Below are 14,991 nucleotides of genomic sequence, written 5' to 3'. Positions count from 1 at the left end.
AACACCTCCAGGGACGGGGCATCCACAGCTTCTCTGGGAAATCTGTTACAGGGTTCACAGTAAAGAATTTTTTCTTAATACCCAATCTAAACCTTCTCTCTCAGTCTGAAGCCATTCCCCCTTGTCCTGCCACTCCAGGCCCTTGTCAGCAGTCCCTCTCCACCTTTCCTGCAGGTTCCCCTCAGGCACTGGAAGGCCATGACAGATCACATACAAAAATCTGTACATCCCATAAATACAGCATCAGTTGCATTTTAGTCCACTGATGTGCTATTCAGTGTGGGATACCTCAGATTTTACTGTGGATTAGAAGCTTATGTTTTCTCATACAAATTCACAATGGAGTCATGTAAGAAATTCAGTTATTGACATAATTTATGGAGGAATTAATGCTCAGTGGCACAAAGAGCAGGAACTCACTGGTATTCTGCCCTGCTTACCTCCAACAGGGATTTCTACATCAGCCCATCCTCTGTCACCCATGCTGTAACTCTTGAGCGATGAGGAGGACTATGGTCCTTACTTCAGATTTTTCTGCATTTTGAGACTAGTCTCAAGCATTTGCTTCTTTTATTAACAGGAATTTTATAGGTAATTATAGAGATCATGATTTCTTGGAAAGTAGCAAATGCATCCATGATCCCAAACCTTCTCCAGCTCTTCAGGAAAAACTAGATTCATTATTGATGTAGATTAATCTTCACCCTAAAATGTAAAAGGGAAAGAAATGGAAAAACAAACAGTCACAGGCACTCTCAAAGTTGGCCAGATTTCAGCTGTCAAGAAAGAGAAAAGTTTTTTAAATTTATCTAATACATTAAAAAAAACCCAATTCAAGTTAAGATAGTATTTGAAAAGCACTTAACAGGATACTGATTCTTTGACAAACATTAATTATCAGATTATGAAAGCAGACTGTGATTAGTTTCTTTTTCTTTTCCACGTAATTACAAATGTTCTCAGTTAAGTGATGAGTCAATTAAATGTATCCACTGCAGGATTCTGTGCATGCAGCACATATGCAGCATATAAAGAGACAAGATTTCCTGCATGTTTTTCTTACGAAGCTGCCACTATCTGGTCCATCTTTGGGTTACATTCCCCAAAAGGACTGGTGTAACTGTACAGTGCTTAGTCCACCATCATCCACTGAGTTCAGCCTTACTACACTTAACCCTACCAGCAGTTCTAGTGTTGGTGTAAACACCAAATAGTACAGACAGCATTTTTTAAACACTTATTTCCAAGACTTTAAAGACTTATTTCATATTTCCAAGAGAAACCCACCTTTAGCTGGGTAAATGGCTCTGGCGGAGCATTAGATTTCCATGGCAAGTGGGAAAATGAGGCATTTCCAGGCTCATTTCCTTCCTTCAGCCCTTGTGAGAGAGAACCAACTGTGCTCACTCACTGGAGGAGAAACATGTGAAAGGCTGTACCCAGCCTACACACAAAGAGAGGGTAAGACTATACCACCCTCCATTATTCAGGGAACTAGATGAGACTCCTGGCCAGAGGACTTGGCTGTATCACTTCTAGGAGCCACCCCAACAAGGATGAAGAGTATAAGCATTAGAGCAGCAAACAAGCACAAACCACAAACACTTGCTGGTTTTCAAGGGGAACTGCTAAACTTCAAGCTCCAAAATAAAGGACTCCCAGAAATCCAGCTAAGGCCAAAAAATGGTACACAGCACAATCTGCTGTGTGATGGAAGCCACAGAACTTTAATGAAGATTACAGCTGGGAATCCTACATTTTGTAATGGACTACAGCATCTAGAGCAGATGGAAAAGATGCATGTCACAGATTTTTGCTTGCAGGACAATCAAGAATGACAGAGGCTGTACCAGGCCTCCTGTCCATCTGCACAAAGCACAAGAAACCCGTCAGAACATGGATATCCCCATTTGTGCCACAGAGCTGGGCCCAGGCTTGCCAAACACAGCCCTGGAATGTCAGGTGCTGACTAAGCCAAGAAGCAGGAACCACCATGACAAGGAACTTTGCTTACCACAATGAGAAATTCCAACTCTCCACTTCCTCCAGAAAAGAAACCCTTCTGCTGAGAGGCTTCTTGTTTGGTATCACAGCACGTGAAACAGAGAGAGGGAAGAAAGCAAGCAGGGTATTTCTGGCAAGATCAGAGCTGCGTTTGTCACATTATCTAGTGCTGGGCAGAGATGTTCTGGTCACATACCATAACTCCTCTGCATGTTTTCTATATCCCTGATTCTGAAAGACACTTAAACATATGCATAACATTTGGAATATGTGTCTAATTACAATACATTGTTTACATCCGAAAGTGGGCTGTGTAAGACTAATTCTAACCCAAAATAATCCATTATACTTCTGGTATGATCATGTTATAAAGTCTAACTACAAGGTTGGCAGAGTATAATTCTGAACATTTGGCCTAGGGTTTTTCTTCCTCCAGAAAATCCAGGAAAAGGAACAGGTAAGGATGCAACATCGACAAATCCCCAAACTTACAGGATGGCTTTACTGCTATCTTTCAGGACAAACTGCAGTGCAGAACTTCAGATGCAGAGGGTGGATGATGGAGATGGGGTGGGAGGGATAGGACACAGACAACACAACATGAACCCTAATATCCTCCCCATCTCTGCTTCAGTGTGACTTGACCTCTCTTAACAGTCTTGTGTGTCTGTGCAACATTTCTAGCAATTGCTAACTGAGTACATGGTTGCAGGGTCTAAAGAATAAACTTAAAACCATGTCTTAACCTTCAACATACAGGTGCTTAGAATGGAATCCTGAAAACAATTGTGCTGTACCCTGAAATACGGCACTCGACTATTTTCAGTGCTTCTGACCCCCCCTAAATTGAGATAATGCTAAACAGACCCAATTCGTTCAATAAAAAGAAGGCAACATTCAGTCTAGCAAAGTCATTCATTATAATATTTATTCTATGAAACAATGCTGAAAACATAAGATTAAAAAATGTTCCATGCATTTCATAAAATACAGAGAAAGACATTGTCATAAACAAAACAGAATAAGCAAGCCAAACCCCCTCTGAAAATCCTGAGCTCCACTCTCCACACTGCATCTGATGAATACAAAAAGCATATCCAGGAGAAAGAACAGTCTGAGGAAAGTGGCAGGTTATCTGTCAATAACTGGGATAACATCAGCCCACAAGAGTTTTGACATCACCTCTCTGATCACAAAACTAAACTGATGCAACTTGCTTTCCTTGCTACCAGTTCCTGGCATTGTCTTTGGCTGGGCAACCAGGATAGCGCAGCAGAATTCACATTAATTTGCTGTCCAGAGAGGTAATAGGGCCCAAAATGTAGGTAGCTACAGGAAGGTTTCAGGACCCAGTGGGTGAGAGGGAATGGCTGCTGTTCCCCTGCTGGAAGTAGGATGCAGGGACATGCCGTGACTCTCTTCCTGGGAGCACGGCAGGTGGAAAATGCACCCGGTGGAAGAAGTATGGGCAGAAGCAGGAAATGTATCTAGTACCTCTCTTTAAGAATCCCAGTCACACACAAGAGACGCTGCATTACAGATGGATGCTGAGAGCAACACCTTCATTCACGTTACAAATGACATTGCTATAAATCTTCTTACTGAAAGCTTTTGATCCAGCTCCTTCTCCTCACCAGTACCAGGTTTGGCTTTAGCAAAGCTGTTACGAAGATCCTTATCTTGCTTTTCTTTTACAGAACCTCCCAGACTCCCACAACAGTTAACAACCACATAACCACCAAACACGAAGCCAGCCCAGTTCTGGGCTCTGATATAAAAGCAGCCCCACTCTTGTGCTGGGAATGTCCCAAAGCTGCCATAGCTGTATGGGGAGGGCAGTGTAGCGAAAGGAAGAACAACGCTCCACTTACACAAACACCTGCTGCCCCAAAAGCCCCACTCCACGAAGCCTTAGGAACACCATAATCAAAGAATTTCATATGGGGAGGAACAAAGAGAAGAGAGCACTGGGATCCTTTCCCCTGCACCTGGGGATGCATCCACTCTTCAGAACAGCATTCTTCCTTCTGCGAGCTCCTGAGCCACCTCTGCTGCAGCGCAGAAGGTTCTGCATCGGCCTCCTGAGAATGATGCACCAGGGAACATTGTTACAGTTTAAAAAGTGGTTTTCATGTTGAATCTTACAAAGCTAGAAACTCCTATTTTTAAAAAATCTTCAGTGAAGTGCAATTTACCCTGTTGCATGAACTATTACAAAATAAGAAGTATATAGAATTGCCTATGCTACACCTTAACTCTCTCTCTTTGCATAAACATATCAGGAATATGACTTCATATCACTTGGTCTTTTCACCTTCCAATTCCCAGAAGAACCCTACTCCATTCCCTGCACAAGCACAAAGGAGTCAAAAAGAAGACCCCATAGGAAATCCCAAGCCCGGCATTTCTCTCTTGGAGTGCTTGCAGCTAGAATAATGTTTTCTTGGTGGAGTTTTTAAAATTCAATTGTGTTTTATGCATTCCATTTAGCTTGCATTAAAAAAACAGAATATGCTGTAAGAAATTAAGGTCTTCACAGGTCTCCACAGGCTTTGGTGAAACACAAAGTCTTCTTTTAAAGTAACTGCCCAGCTTCCTCTATAGTGTAATTTCTGTGTTGTCCATGTAAACATTACACAGAGCCTTTGTACCACCCACTAAGCTCTTTGCTTCAATCAACTATTTGTGCCCAAAAGCACATCCTTATGTTTCTTCCTACACCACAGCCATCCTCCTACACCACAAAAGATGTAACAAAACAGGAATTAATCATAGCCTGGATACTTACAGGGATTGTTGCTGTTTGCTTCTGTCTTCGCAGCCTTGGCAAGTTTGGTTGAGTTCTGCTGTGCTTTGCCTTGCTCCTCTCCAGTTAGCAGGGCTTTTATTTCTGAGGGGATTTTCCCTTGGTCCATGGCCATGCACCACTGCTTGTACTGAAATATGCAAACACATTAGGCCTTAGCAAACTGCCAGGATCACATTAGCAGACAAAACAGGGCTGTAATCTTTACCTTCCGGTATACTCATTTTAAGGTCTGAATTTACTGAGCTGAAGCCTCTTACGAAACTGCAGAGCACTAATGAGCTGAGCACGTGTCCATGGCTGCATACCTGGCCTCAGCAAAGGCTCTTTCAGTCAATAAACTGCTACTCAGAGGCAGCACTAGACAGAACACTGTAATTATTAAACAACATGGAACACTCTGTGCAATTTCTCGCTGCTGGCATGCAAGAACACTGTTCCAGTTCATGGCCTATTAAAAACAAATATTTCACATGACTCTGGGGCTGATGGACTATTAAGAGGTCCTTTCCCATTGCGCAAGGCACAGTGGAAGCACATGTGCCTTATTCCTACTTCCTTCATCTTAAACTCTTCATTGCCAAACCCTGAAGCACACCAAAAAAACCTGGGGGCAGTTGGCTGGCTTTTTACCTGATCCTAAACCTACTGCCTCGTAGTGATCAGCCCTGCCCATTCAAATGAACCTAAAGCCAGGGCAAAGCAGTGTCCTCAGCGCTGGTGACACTTCAATGGCGTCCCTGAGGAGCTGTGTCTGTATTTCCAGATGAAACACTCTCTTTGGTTAATGCTGCTCATTTGGCCAAGACCACATCTTACACATGCTGGAACCATCGACACAGAGAGCATGCTGCAAGAATCCACTTCCCCAGCAGAGAAGCAATGACACCCTGTGGATATATGTTTCCCCTTTGATATTTTAACACCTCTTCCCACAATCTACCTCTGTCAAAGGTTTTTCAAAACCAGACATTTCAAAGACAACAGACTCAAATGTAATGGCACTTCCTTCACTTGCTTCCAGTTCGGAACCAGCACATAACTTGTGACGTGAATTCATATTCTACACACCAAAGGAGGCAAACAGCTGGATGCATCTGATGTTTTGATACCTCCGGGCCAGCCAAATGCCACTGTCAGTCACTGTGGTCTCAAGAACAAGTGTTCACGAGGACAGGTCCCAGATAATACTGAGGGTTAGGTTAAGTGATAGCTCCTCACCATTTCAAGCTCTTCTCTGAGAGCACAGATGGCCCGCTCTCTACTTGAAACCAGCTCTTCCAGGTACTGGTACCTCAGCTTCTTCCTGGCTCTGCACTCTCTTGCACTCTGACGACTTCTTTCAAGTTTTGCCTTCAAGTCTATTTTGGCTGGTTTACGACCTCGCTTGCCTGGTTTCTTTACCTTGCCTCCAACCACCTGGAAAGGAAGAGCACAATAAAGATCCTGTTCTGCAAAGGTAATGCTGGAACCATGTGATTGTAACTACTAGGAGTCCCAAGTATAAAATCTTCCATACAAATTCTGGAGCAACAGAGGAAATAAGAATGCTGAGCTATGAAGTTTTCAGGACTCTCTCCAGTGGCTCTATTTCTCTCTCATACTGGGGAGCCCAGAACTGAACACACTACTCCAGGTGTCGACAAGGGTATCGAGGAGGCATAGTCAGCTTGTAGTGAAGCTGCTTTCATATAACCAACAGCCCCTGCTCTAGTAGTTGCCAGGTCTGGAAATACTATATTATGGAGTTTAACACTTCAATTTAGAAAAAAATATAGTTATTTCTATCAATATAATGCAAAACTCAGTTTTGCTGCAGTCAACAGTTTTGGCCTACTCTAAATTCAGAATTATTCACTAGCCATCTGAGCTTCCCTGGGCTAGATTTCTTTCAAAGAAATCTTGAGGAGTTTTACTGAACAGGGAACTCAGTCACACTGAGCCCGATCTCTGCTGCATCTGCTCCAGTAGAACATCACCACTCTGGCCACGTTCACCCTCAAAACACTACTACACAGCCTGGTGAGTCTCCTCACACCTCACACAACCCATCAGTGTTGAACTCTCCCTGTTCCTAATTTAGATCTCCATTGCAGAAATGTAACTCCCTAGCTTCTTGCCCTATGGAATGCAGCTTTTGCAATCACTTTCCCCTTTTCTTTGTGGCTCCTTTTTTACAGGTCTGAGAACTTCTCCTGCTACAATAAACTAAAAAACAAAAAACATAACAAAAAAAAAAAAAAAAAAAAAAAAAACAACCAAAACAAAACACAAAACAAAACACAAAAACAACAAAAAAAGCCCCACCAAACCAAAACCAGTTTCCTGTGTGTTTACTCTGTTCTTCCCCACCCAAATATTTTATTCTTAACATGGGGGCATGGCACAAGAAAGTCTTAAATATGGTCTGAAGCTCAGTTCACTGGTCATTGAGTAGTATCACCCTGTAAACATTACATCAGCCACACACCCCAGCTCCCCTCTGAAGTGAGGATTTGTCTTTATTTGCATTCTGACCACACTGTTTGACTGGAGGGGGTGTGGAGAAATACACCTAACACACACCTGCATACAAGAATTTCACTGCTGCCTTAGTATTTCACCATCCTGTATACAGACAGGACTTTTTCTAATAGGCAGTGTTCAAAATATCAGAGTTCATCATTAAAAAAAAAAAAAAAGGCACTTTTACTGTGAAAAGCTACAAAATAAGTCATTTTTAACATTCAAAGAAGTCACTTGTTCTGCAAACTTAGCAAGCTGCAATAAAAACAATAACAGTGAATTGATGTGCCAGAATGAAGAGGGAAAAAAAGGATTATACAATTGAGCCTATTCTTTCTTTGGAAAGTGAGTCAACAATCACATGCCAACATAATCCTACCCTCTCTGTATTGTCCCTCCTAATTTATTCAGGAGTAGCTGCCTACAATAAGCAAATGAAAGAACAGAAAGTACTTAATGGACATCTATGATAATGAAACAAACACAATACATTCAGAAGAGCAAAGGAAAAAAAATGAAGCTCTTTTACACTTGAACTGCTGAATACAGTTTGAATAATTCTGTACTCCATCAAAGTGCTCCCCTTAAAATTTTCTAGTTCAGAAAATCTAGTGTAGTTCAAAGTTCAAACTAACCAGGTGTGGCCAAGGCAGGGCGCAGGAGCTCTGAAAAAGGGAAACTGACTGTCCTCTTTCAGGCATGACAAGGTCTGTCCTCTCATGGAAACACACTCCTGGCTATGCGTGGTGTGATCCATACTCCCAGTTCAGCAGAATGCAGAACTACACAGAGTCTTCTCAGGTGGGGCTGCAGGCAGTCACAATTTGCTTTCTACTATTACTTGCACTTGGAAGATTGATGGATATTACATTATACACACTACAGCCAAAGTACTTCAGTTCTCAAAGACTTTTAGCACCTGAGGCTTTTCTGTGCCAATGCAAGGTAGTTCAAAGTAAATCTTTGAATTCAAGAGCTAGATAAGGTCTTGTAGAGACATACACTGCAGCTCTCTCAAAAAACCTTGGCCACTCTGGGTTCTGACCCTCTAGAGCTCGAGTGAGCTGGCACTCAAGGCTGGGGCCCCAGCACACCCCGCACTGCTGTGTGAACAAAGCAGTACCTCGAGTCCTAGTCCTGCAGGGGAGCACTGACAGCCATGCCCTCTCCCCCCAGCCTCAGGCAGGTACATGGTTCCCACCACGCCGTTTCTCACAAACAGCAAGTTAAAGGCTGCTCAGCACAAGGCAAACAGATCCGGATCCACCATTATCCATAAATTGCTTTCCCTTTGATCATTCCAGAGAGCATTCTACAGACAGGTGTGCCAATTGCTCTCCCTCCAAGATCTTTTACCACTGTAGCAGCCCTGCACACAAGCTCCCTTAGGGCAGGAAAAGGCTTGTACCTCTCAACCATTCAACCACTGTTGCTTGCCAACACTCTAACCACCAGGACAATGGAAATAACAAAAAGCTTCCTTGCCTTTTGACTCTAAGCACTAACACCCTAATAATCTGCCTTCACACCATCCCCAAAGACTCATACTATCTTCATGGCTCCTGGACTTCGCCACACGATTACACATCACCCTGCAAAGGCAGCAGTGGAAAGCAATATAATTAAATCCTACATCCTCGTCAGTTTTGTCTCACCAATACTCAGAAACTCCTGCTGTAACCTTAAGCAACCCAGCTGGGGAGAAAAAGGCCTGGGAAATCCTTTGCCCCCATCCAGCATCACCGTATCTCCCTGGCTTCTAGTCATGTTTGCCTACTCAGTTGCTATGCTGATGTGACAGAAAGGAGACAAAGCAGAAGTGATAGTTGATGTTGAACATGGCAACAGACCAAGCACACATTTTTTGTCTCTTTGTATTCCTCTTGAGCTTATAAAGGAACATGATCTATTAGCATTCAGCAGTGGAGATGTGGGTTTTTTTCAGGGAGTCATAAGCAATCAAGACTCAGAACATTAATCGTAAAAGTTTTCATAGAAATATTAATAAAGGCACGCATTAGTTAGAGATCTGACAGAGCTCCCATTTCAGTTCACTCACAGTTCAGAAAATAGAAGAACATAATTCTTTTCTCAGGCACATGGTGTGATTCTTGGGGTGTCCTGCACAGGGCTACGAGTTGGGACTCGATGATCCCGATGGGTCCCTTCCAACTCAGCCTATTCTGTGATTCCATTATTTCCTTTTTAATACACTGCTTAGATCATAACCTCATTCTTGCCTCCCATCAGTGTCCAGGCACAAAGTTATTTGACCTGGGATTGGAAATAGCTGCAGTTACTCAACCTGATACAGAAAATCCCTCAGACTTCTGGATTGTTTTATTAGAAGGATGCAGCAGATCTCTCCAAAATCCTTGCCAGAATGCACAGCAGAGAGGTCCTCCTCAAGAAGGAGATGCACTCATAACACAGCTACTAGCACTCACAGCCCTGAGGAGCTGAGCCCCTCGGACAGAAGACTGTGATAAAATTGGCCTCATCATGACATCTACAGGTTTGAATCAATTTAGCAGATTAAAGCCACACCATCCTAGGCACTGCTCAGCACCTGTGATCAGCAATGATGATCACACTGAGCAGGTCAGCATCTCACAGAAGCTCTGAGTTCATTTACCAGTGTCCGAGGTTACAGTGTAAGATGTAACCAAAAGTATGTATTCTATCGCCATCTTCATAAGCAGTTAAAACCAGGTGGGGCTGTGTTCCTTACCTCCTTCATGACTCATCCCTGATAACTCCCTCCAAGGGATACCTTCTGCTAATGGGCCATCAAGGTCTCACTGCATGACTCATAAATTACATCATCCCATTGTGAGATGCTCTGCCCAGGGGGAGGAACCAAGCATTCCTACAGGAGCATCTACCACAGGATTCCCAGAGGATAAGAGCTTGACAACCATCACTGGAGAAGGACCAGATCTTTCTACAGGATCACTGCTTTGACGGCATCACATCCATCACTCCAGCAAGGACTGCAGCCACCATTTAATCGGACTGCTACCACCACCCTGACCGACAGGGTGTCAGATTGTGCACTGACTTTGCCAGTGTTTCTGTACTACTGCATTTATTTTAATTTTCCTATTAAGTTGCAGTTCTGACTTGGAATCTCTCACTGGTTTGCTTTCCAACTAGTACAACCAATAAACAAGCAGCTCCATCAACCAGTACTTGAGATCCAGCTCAAGGAATCATCTTAAGCCGACTCTTCCTTCATTGCACTGGCAGCTGAAGGTATAGGTCTGCAGAACTTAACTTAGCATGGAACTGGTGATCATCTAGAGAATTTATATAAAACTTTAAAAATTATTAGTAAGAAATAAAACCTAAGTGCTGTGTTACAGTAGAGGGGGGAAGAATCTATTCCCCCTTGCAAACATTTTCACAAAATCAGACAGCAAATGAAGCCAGTCACAAGTCTCCTAATAAAGATGAAGGTTTCTGATCTTCCAGTTCAAAGCATACCACTCACAGTAGCAGTACAAAACCCAGCTAGAGAGCATGCTTGTTATTCCTCCATTGAATGACATTTTATATGCCCAACACAATTATTTTACTTTCATTGGCAGACAAAATGCATCTGATAAGGAACCAAAAATGTAAGATACTATATAGTGAGCAAACATGATCTAAGTCTTAGGCAGATGTGTCAACAGAAATGAATTCTAAAACTCTCACCATACAAAGTGCTTCATGTAGTAAGAATATCATGTTCAGCACAGATGCATAAAGAAGACTGTCTGTCTTTGCTGCCAACGTCTGTTTTAAAAAGGCATGAGCTAGGACTAAATATCAAGTTTTCATAAGGTGTTATTCAGGCACCCAGATGAGTAAGTGCTAATGTTCAGGGCAGCAGTCACTCAGATGCCACCTTGCCACTCCACTGGTGACAACCCTCCTCTTCCTCCACTGAAGGACTTACACAGCCTCACACAGGGAATTATGTCCACCACTGTGCCCTACACATTCTCTCAGTTCACACGAACAGAAACCAGGCACTTTTCTAAATCTGTCTCTGTTACAACTCAGGGTCAGGGATGGTCAGCTAACTCTAACATGTGCATCCTCCCAGCCCACTGTAACAATGAAATAAAACTGTTCTACCTGGTTTAGAGGCTTTCAGCTCCTCCATTTTACTCACTCCTCGCAAATATGAGCAGATGTGTCATCTGAGCAATGCTGAGCAGCAGCTTCTTAAAACAGTTAATGATTTGAAATTGCTTGTATGAAATTATAACCAAAACTGTTAAGGTTCTATATTTCCAAGCAAGCAGCAATGAGAATGCTTTATGTTTGGACATGATCCTGGGTGGAAGACTTCTCTAGCACATTGAGAACCTGCATACTCTGAAAAGGCCGTGAAGGCTGAAAACATAGCAGCCCACCTCCTTAACAACTGAGATCATCTCCACAATAGCTCTGGCCCTGTTGTGGCACTCAAAGCATTACCCAGAGCTGACTCCAGCATTGCCTGGGAGATCTCTCTCCCTGATCCCAGTCAGCCACACCAGCAAGGGTCACAGGCTACAAGACAGTTCATGGCCAAAGACCCCTCAAGCTCTCTGTTTTAAACACAAGATTTCACACCTGGCTTGCTCCCACACTCCCTCCAAGGGACACCTGCATCCCCACAATTATGACTCAGGACCACACAGGACTGAGTATTTGATGCCTCACAGCCAGGCTGTGGAAAGCAACCCAACTCCTTGAGCGCAGCTCTTTGCTGAGAGCCTTCCCCTGCTCTAACACCAAGCGTTCCCTCAAAAAGGAAAGCTGCATGAACACCAGAGCAAGACATCAACAACTGCTGGATCCATAAATATAGTAACATAACATCTTTTTTGTGCAAGGCAAGAATAGTTGTAATAAAAGAGAGCAACCCCAACCTTTTTTGGTGGCGGTCTGGTTTTTGTTCGCTTGTTTTTAACTTCACTGGAATAACAAAAGTGATCTGATGTTAAAAACTTTTATTTCTCATTTCTAGCTGTAAACTGAAAATTTAATTACTCAAAGAAAACTTGTCAGTGTTCCCTATAAAAACCTCTGTAATTAATACAAAAGATTGCAGTTAGATGTATAAAACTGTATTTTAATATTTACTAACAAGAGTTATCAACTTCTTACCCTAGTCCCTGCTCCCCAATGCATACAACAAATACATAATATGTTATATGTAGTCTTGTAAACTGACCAAGAAATTTCACCTGTAAAGGCTGAAACCACAGTAACAGAGCTTCTCCTTTTTCCTCTGTCTAAATACTTCAGAGATACTCAAGTGTTGTTTTAGCAGGAATTACTTGCCAAGGAACTGCTATATCACTAAACTCTTTCCCTTACACACCATACCATACACCTTACACCGTAGCTCAAACCACAGCAAGAAGTGAGGCCAGTACCTGAACAAACCCTACTTTAAAAGCAGTTCTGTAGAAGAAAAAAAGGTAATATTTTGGGTTTGGGGGGTTTTTTTGTGTGTGTATGAATAATTTAAGAACATCCTTCTGAAATGAAACATGACATTTTTCTAGATCTGATGTTAAGATATTCTATCTATCCCTTTATTTCTTACTGTTTCCTTCCAATTTTGAGGAATATGTTAACAAGAACCATTCTTCTAATGCTCTCTTAAACCAGTTAAGGCTAAATTAAAGTGCACCATGAATTAGGGAAAACTTTTCAGCCTGCAAGCTCAATTCTAAATTCTTTATATCACATAGATGAAGGCAAACACTGAACTTGGCTGCAGGCAGCTATGGAATGGTCACTACACTACCAACACAATTTAGTTGATTGAGTTTTTGCAGGGAAAGTCCTTTCACAGGCCAGCAAGGAGGAAAGCATGACTCAGTGGAATTTTTAGGAGATTTCAAGGACATGCTGGCTCCAGTTGTAACCACAGTGGCCATAAGATGAGGTATAAATAGTGCTTGCCTCATCCTGACACAGCAACCTGCCATGGGAAGAGCCCTCCCAAGGGAAATGGCATCTCTTGAACAGAGTCACCAAACCCTCAGGGTGACCTGCAGCCTCAACTATAAAAATTGTACTTGGGAGTGAAGACAGGAAGAAGAGTGACTATTCCACTCTGTTGTTTTTTGGGTTTTTCCTATTCAACTCAAAATCAGTTAAAAAAAAAAAAAAAAAAGACCAAAGATTTGACTTTGTAAATAGATACATTTTATTTAGCAAATGTGTCATAAAATGTTTCAGGAAAAAAAAATGCAGACTATCAGGCTCCCACATAACACAATGGTAGATCAAAAATTATTTTTAAATGAAAATCTGGAAGTTGGGTAGTACAAATAACCTACATCTGATAGAGAAATAAAAATCACATAATACTCATGAACTATATATGCCTCCAGAACTCAATCTTCTGGATCTTCTAAACTACTGCCCCAATTACACAAACTTTGATGCAGTTCTCAGACATGCAGATTTCCCCCAACCTCCTTCACAGCTTTCAGACAAGGCTTTAACAAAATAAATTAGTATACCTGTTAAAACAGCAGATGACCATAAACCTTTCATATACTTACAATCCATTCTGTGGATTGTGGATTGCCAAATTACTGATCGCTTCTAAATTTCTTTATTCCCCAAGAAATCGTATCAAGTATTTTTCCCCTCTTTGAATTAAGGCAGATCAGCACAGGCTGTGTGAAAAAGAAAAATTCAAGTGGAGTCTCCAGCACGACCCCCAGGACAGCCCCTAACCAGCACCCCCGTGAGCTGAAATACCCAAACTCAGCTGAGTTGCAGAACGCGGCACAGAGTGGGCACAGCAGCTGTCCCTGCCGGCCCGGCTTTAGGGGCACCCCGGTACAAGCAGCTGGAAGCTGCATTCCTTGGGCATCTTCCCATGTTTGGCACTGCTCAAGTGGAAGCCCTGCACCGTCAGGGATGCCGCTCTGCTGCTCTCATGAGACAATGCTGGAAGAATCCAAGCTCCAGCACCCAGTACAAGGCGGCAACTCACGCTCGTACCCCACCATTTATGCACAGTTGCTATTTATCTAATAAATTCAGGGTGCTGTTGGCAGCATGAACCACTGCACCACACCACTGGTAGTATCCAGCCTTTGGCCCATGCCTGGGGCTTTAAGGAAACACCAGAGGCAGCACCGAAGCGCTGCAAGCAAGAACGAAGGGGGCAACCCCTCCTTCCTGGCGGCTGCAGCGAGCAGAGCCCTTCAAAAGCAGAATTCAGAAGGCTCCCTGCACCCAGAGCCTCACGGGCTGCCCTCGGCTCCAGCTCCCGGATAGGCCCCGCAGCCCTTACCTTGCTGTCATCCATGTGTGCTGCCAGGCCCGATCCGCCTCGCCGCAGCCCCTGCACGAGGAGCAGGCGGAGCCGCCCGCCCGCCCGCGGCCCCGGCGGACACCGGCGCTCACAGAGCCTCAGGGCCGCCCGCGGCCGCCGCCATCGCCTACCGCCATGTTTGTTTACAGCCGATGGGCGCGGTAGCGCCGGCAGAGCGGTGCACGCTGGGAAGTATAGTCTTGTTCGGCCCCGTCGCCATTGGCTGCTGCCCTGATGGGAACGGAAAAAACTACAACTCCCAGCAGGCCCAGCCGAGGAGCGGCACGGCAATTGGTCCTCGCCTCGCCAGCTGGGCGAACTACATTTCCCAGGAGGCTGGGGGCGCTCCCCC

At 43.6% G+C, this 14,991-nt stretch overlaps 1 protein-coding gene across 1 annotated transcript; it reads right to left on the bottom strand.

Annotated features, from left to right (window-relative positions):
- Positions 1-2,914: 2,914 nt before the first annotated feature.
- Positions 2,915-14,788, bottom strand: CREBL2 (cAMP responsive element binding protein like 2). Its single transcript, XM_048300954.1, has 4 exons — positions 14,619-14,788; positions 6,032-6,229; positions 4,793-4,940; positions 2,915-4,085 (listed from the first exon to the last, which is right to left on the bottom strand). Coding segments are annotated over exons 1-4 (363 nt in total). The 5' UTR covers positions 14,634-14,788; the 3' UTR covers positions 2,915-4,083.
- Between the last annotated feature and the right edge of the window lie 203 nt (positions 14,789-14,991).

Source organism: Corvus hawaiiensis, chromosome 4 (assembly GCF_020740725.1).
Source record: "Corvus hawaiiensis isolate bCorHaw1 chromosome 4, bCorHaw1.pri.cur, whole genome shotgun sequence".
NCBI lineage: Eukaryota > Metazoa > Chordata > Aves > Passeriformes > Corvidae > Corvus > Corvus hawaiiensis.
The sequence above is the reverse complement of the archived record's forward strand: the minus strand, read 5'-3'. Positions and strand labels throughout refer to the sequence as shown.

What these genes read in the sequence shown, in the direction of transcription:
- CREBL2 (XM_048300954.1), bottom strand. An exon ending in TCAGAGAAGAGCTTGAAATG is followed by an intron (nt 4,941 to 6,031) that starts GTGAGGAGCTAT and finishes TGCATATTTCAG; the next exon opens with TACAAGCAGTGGTGCATGGC.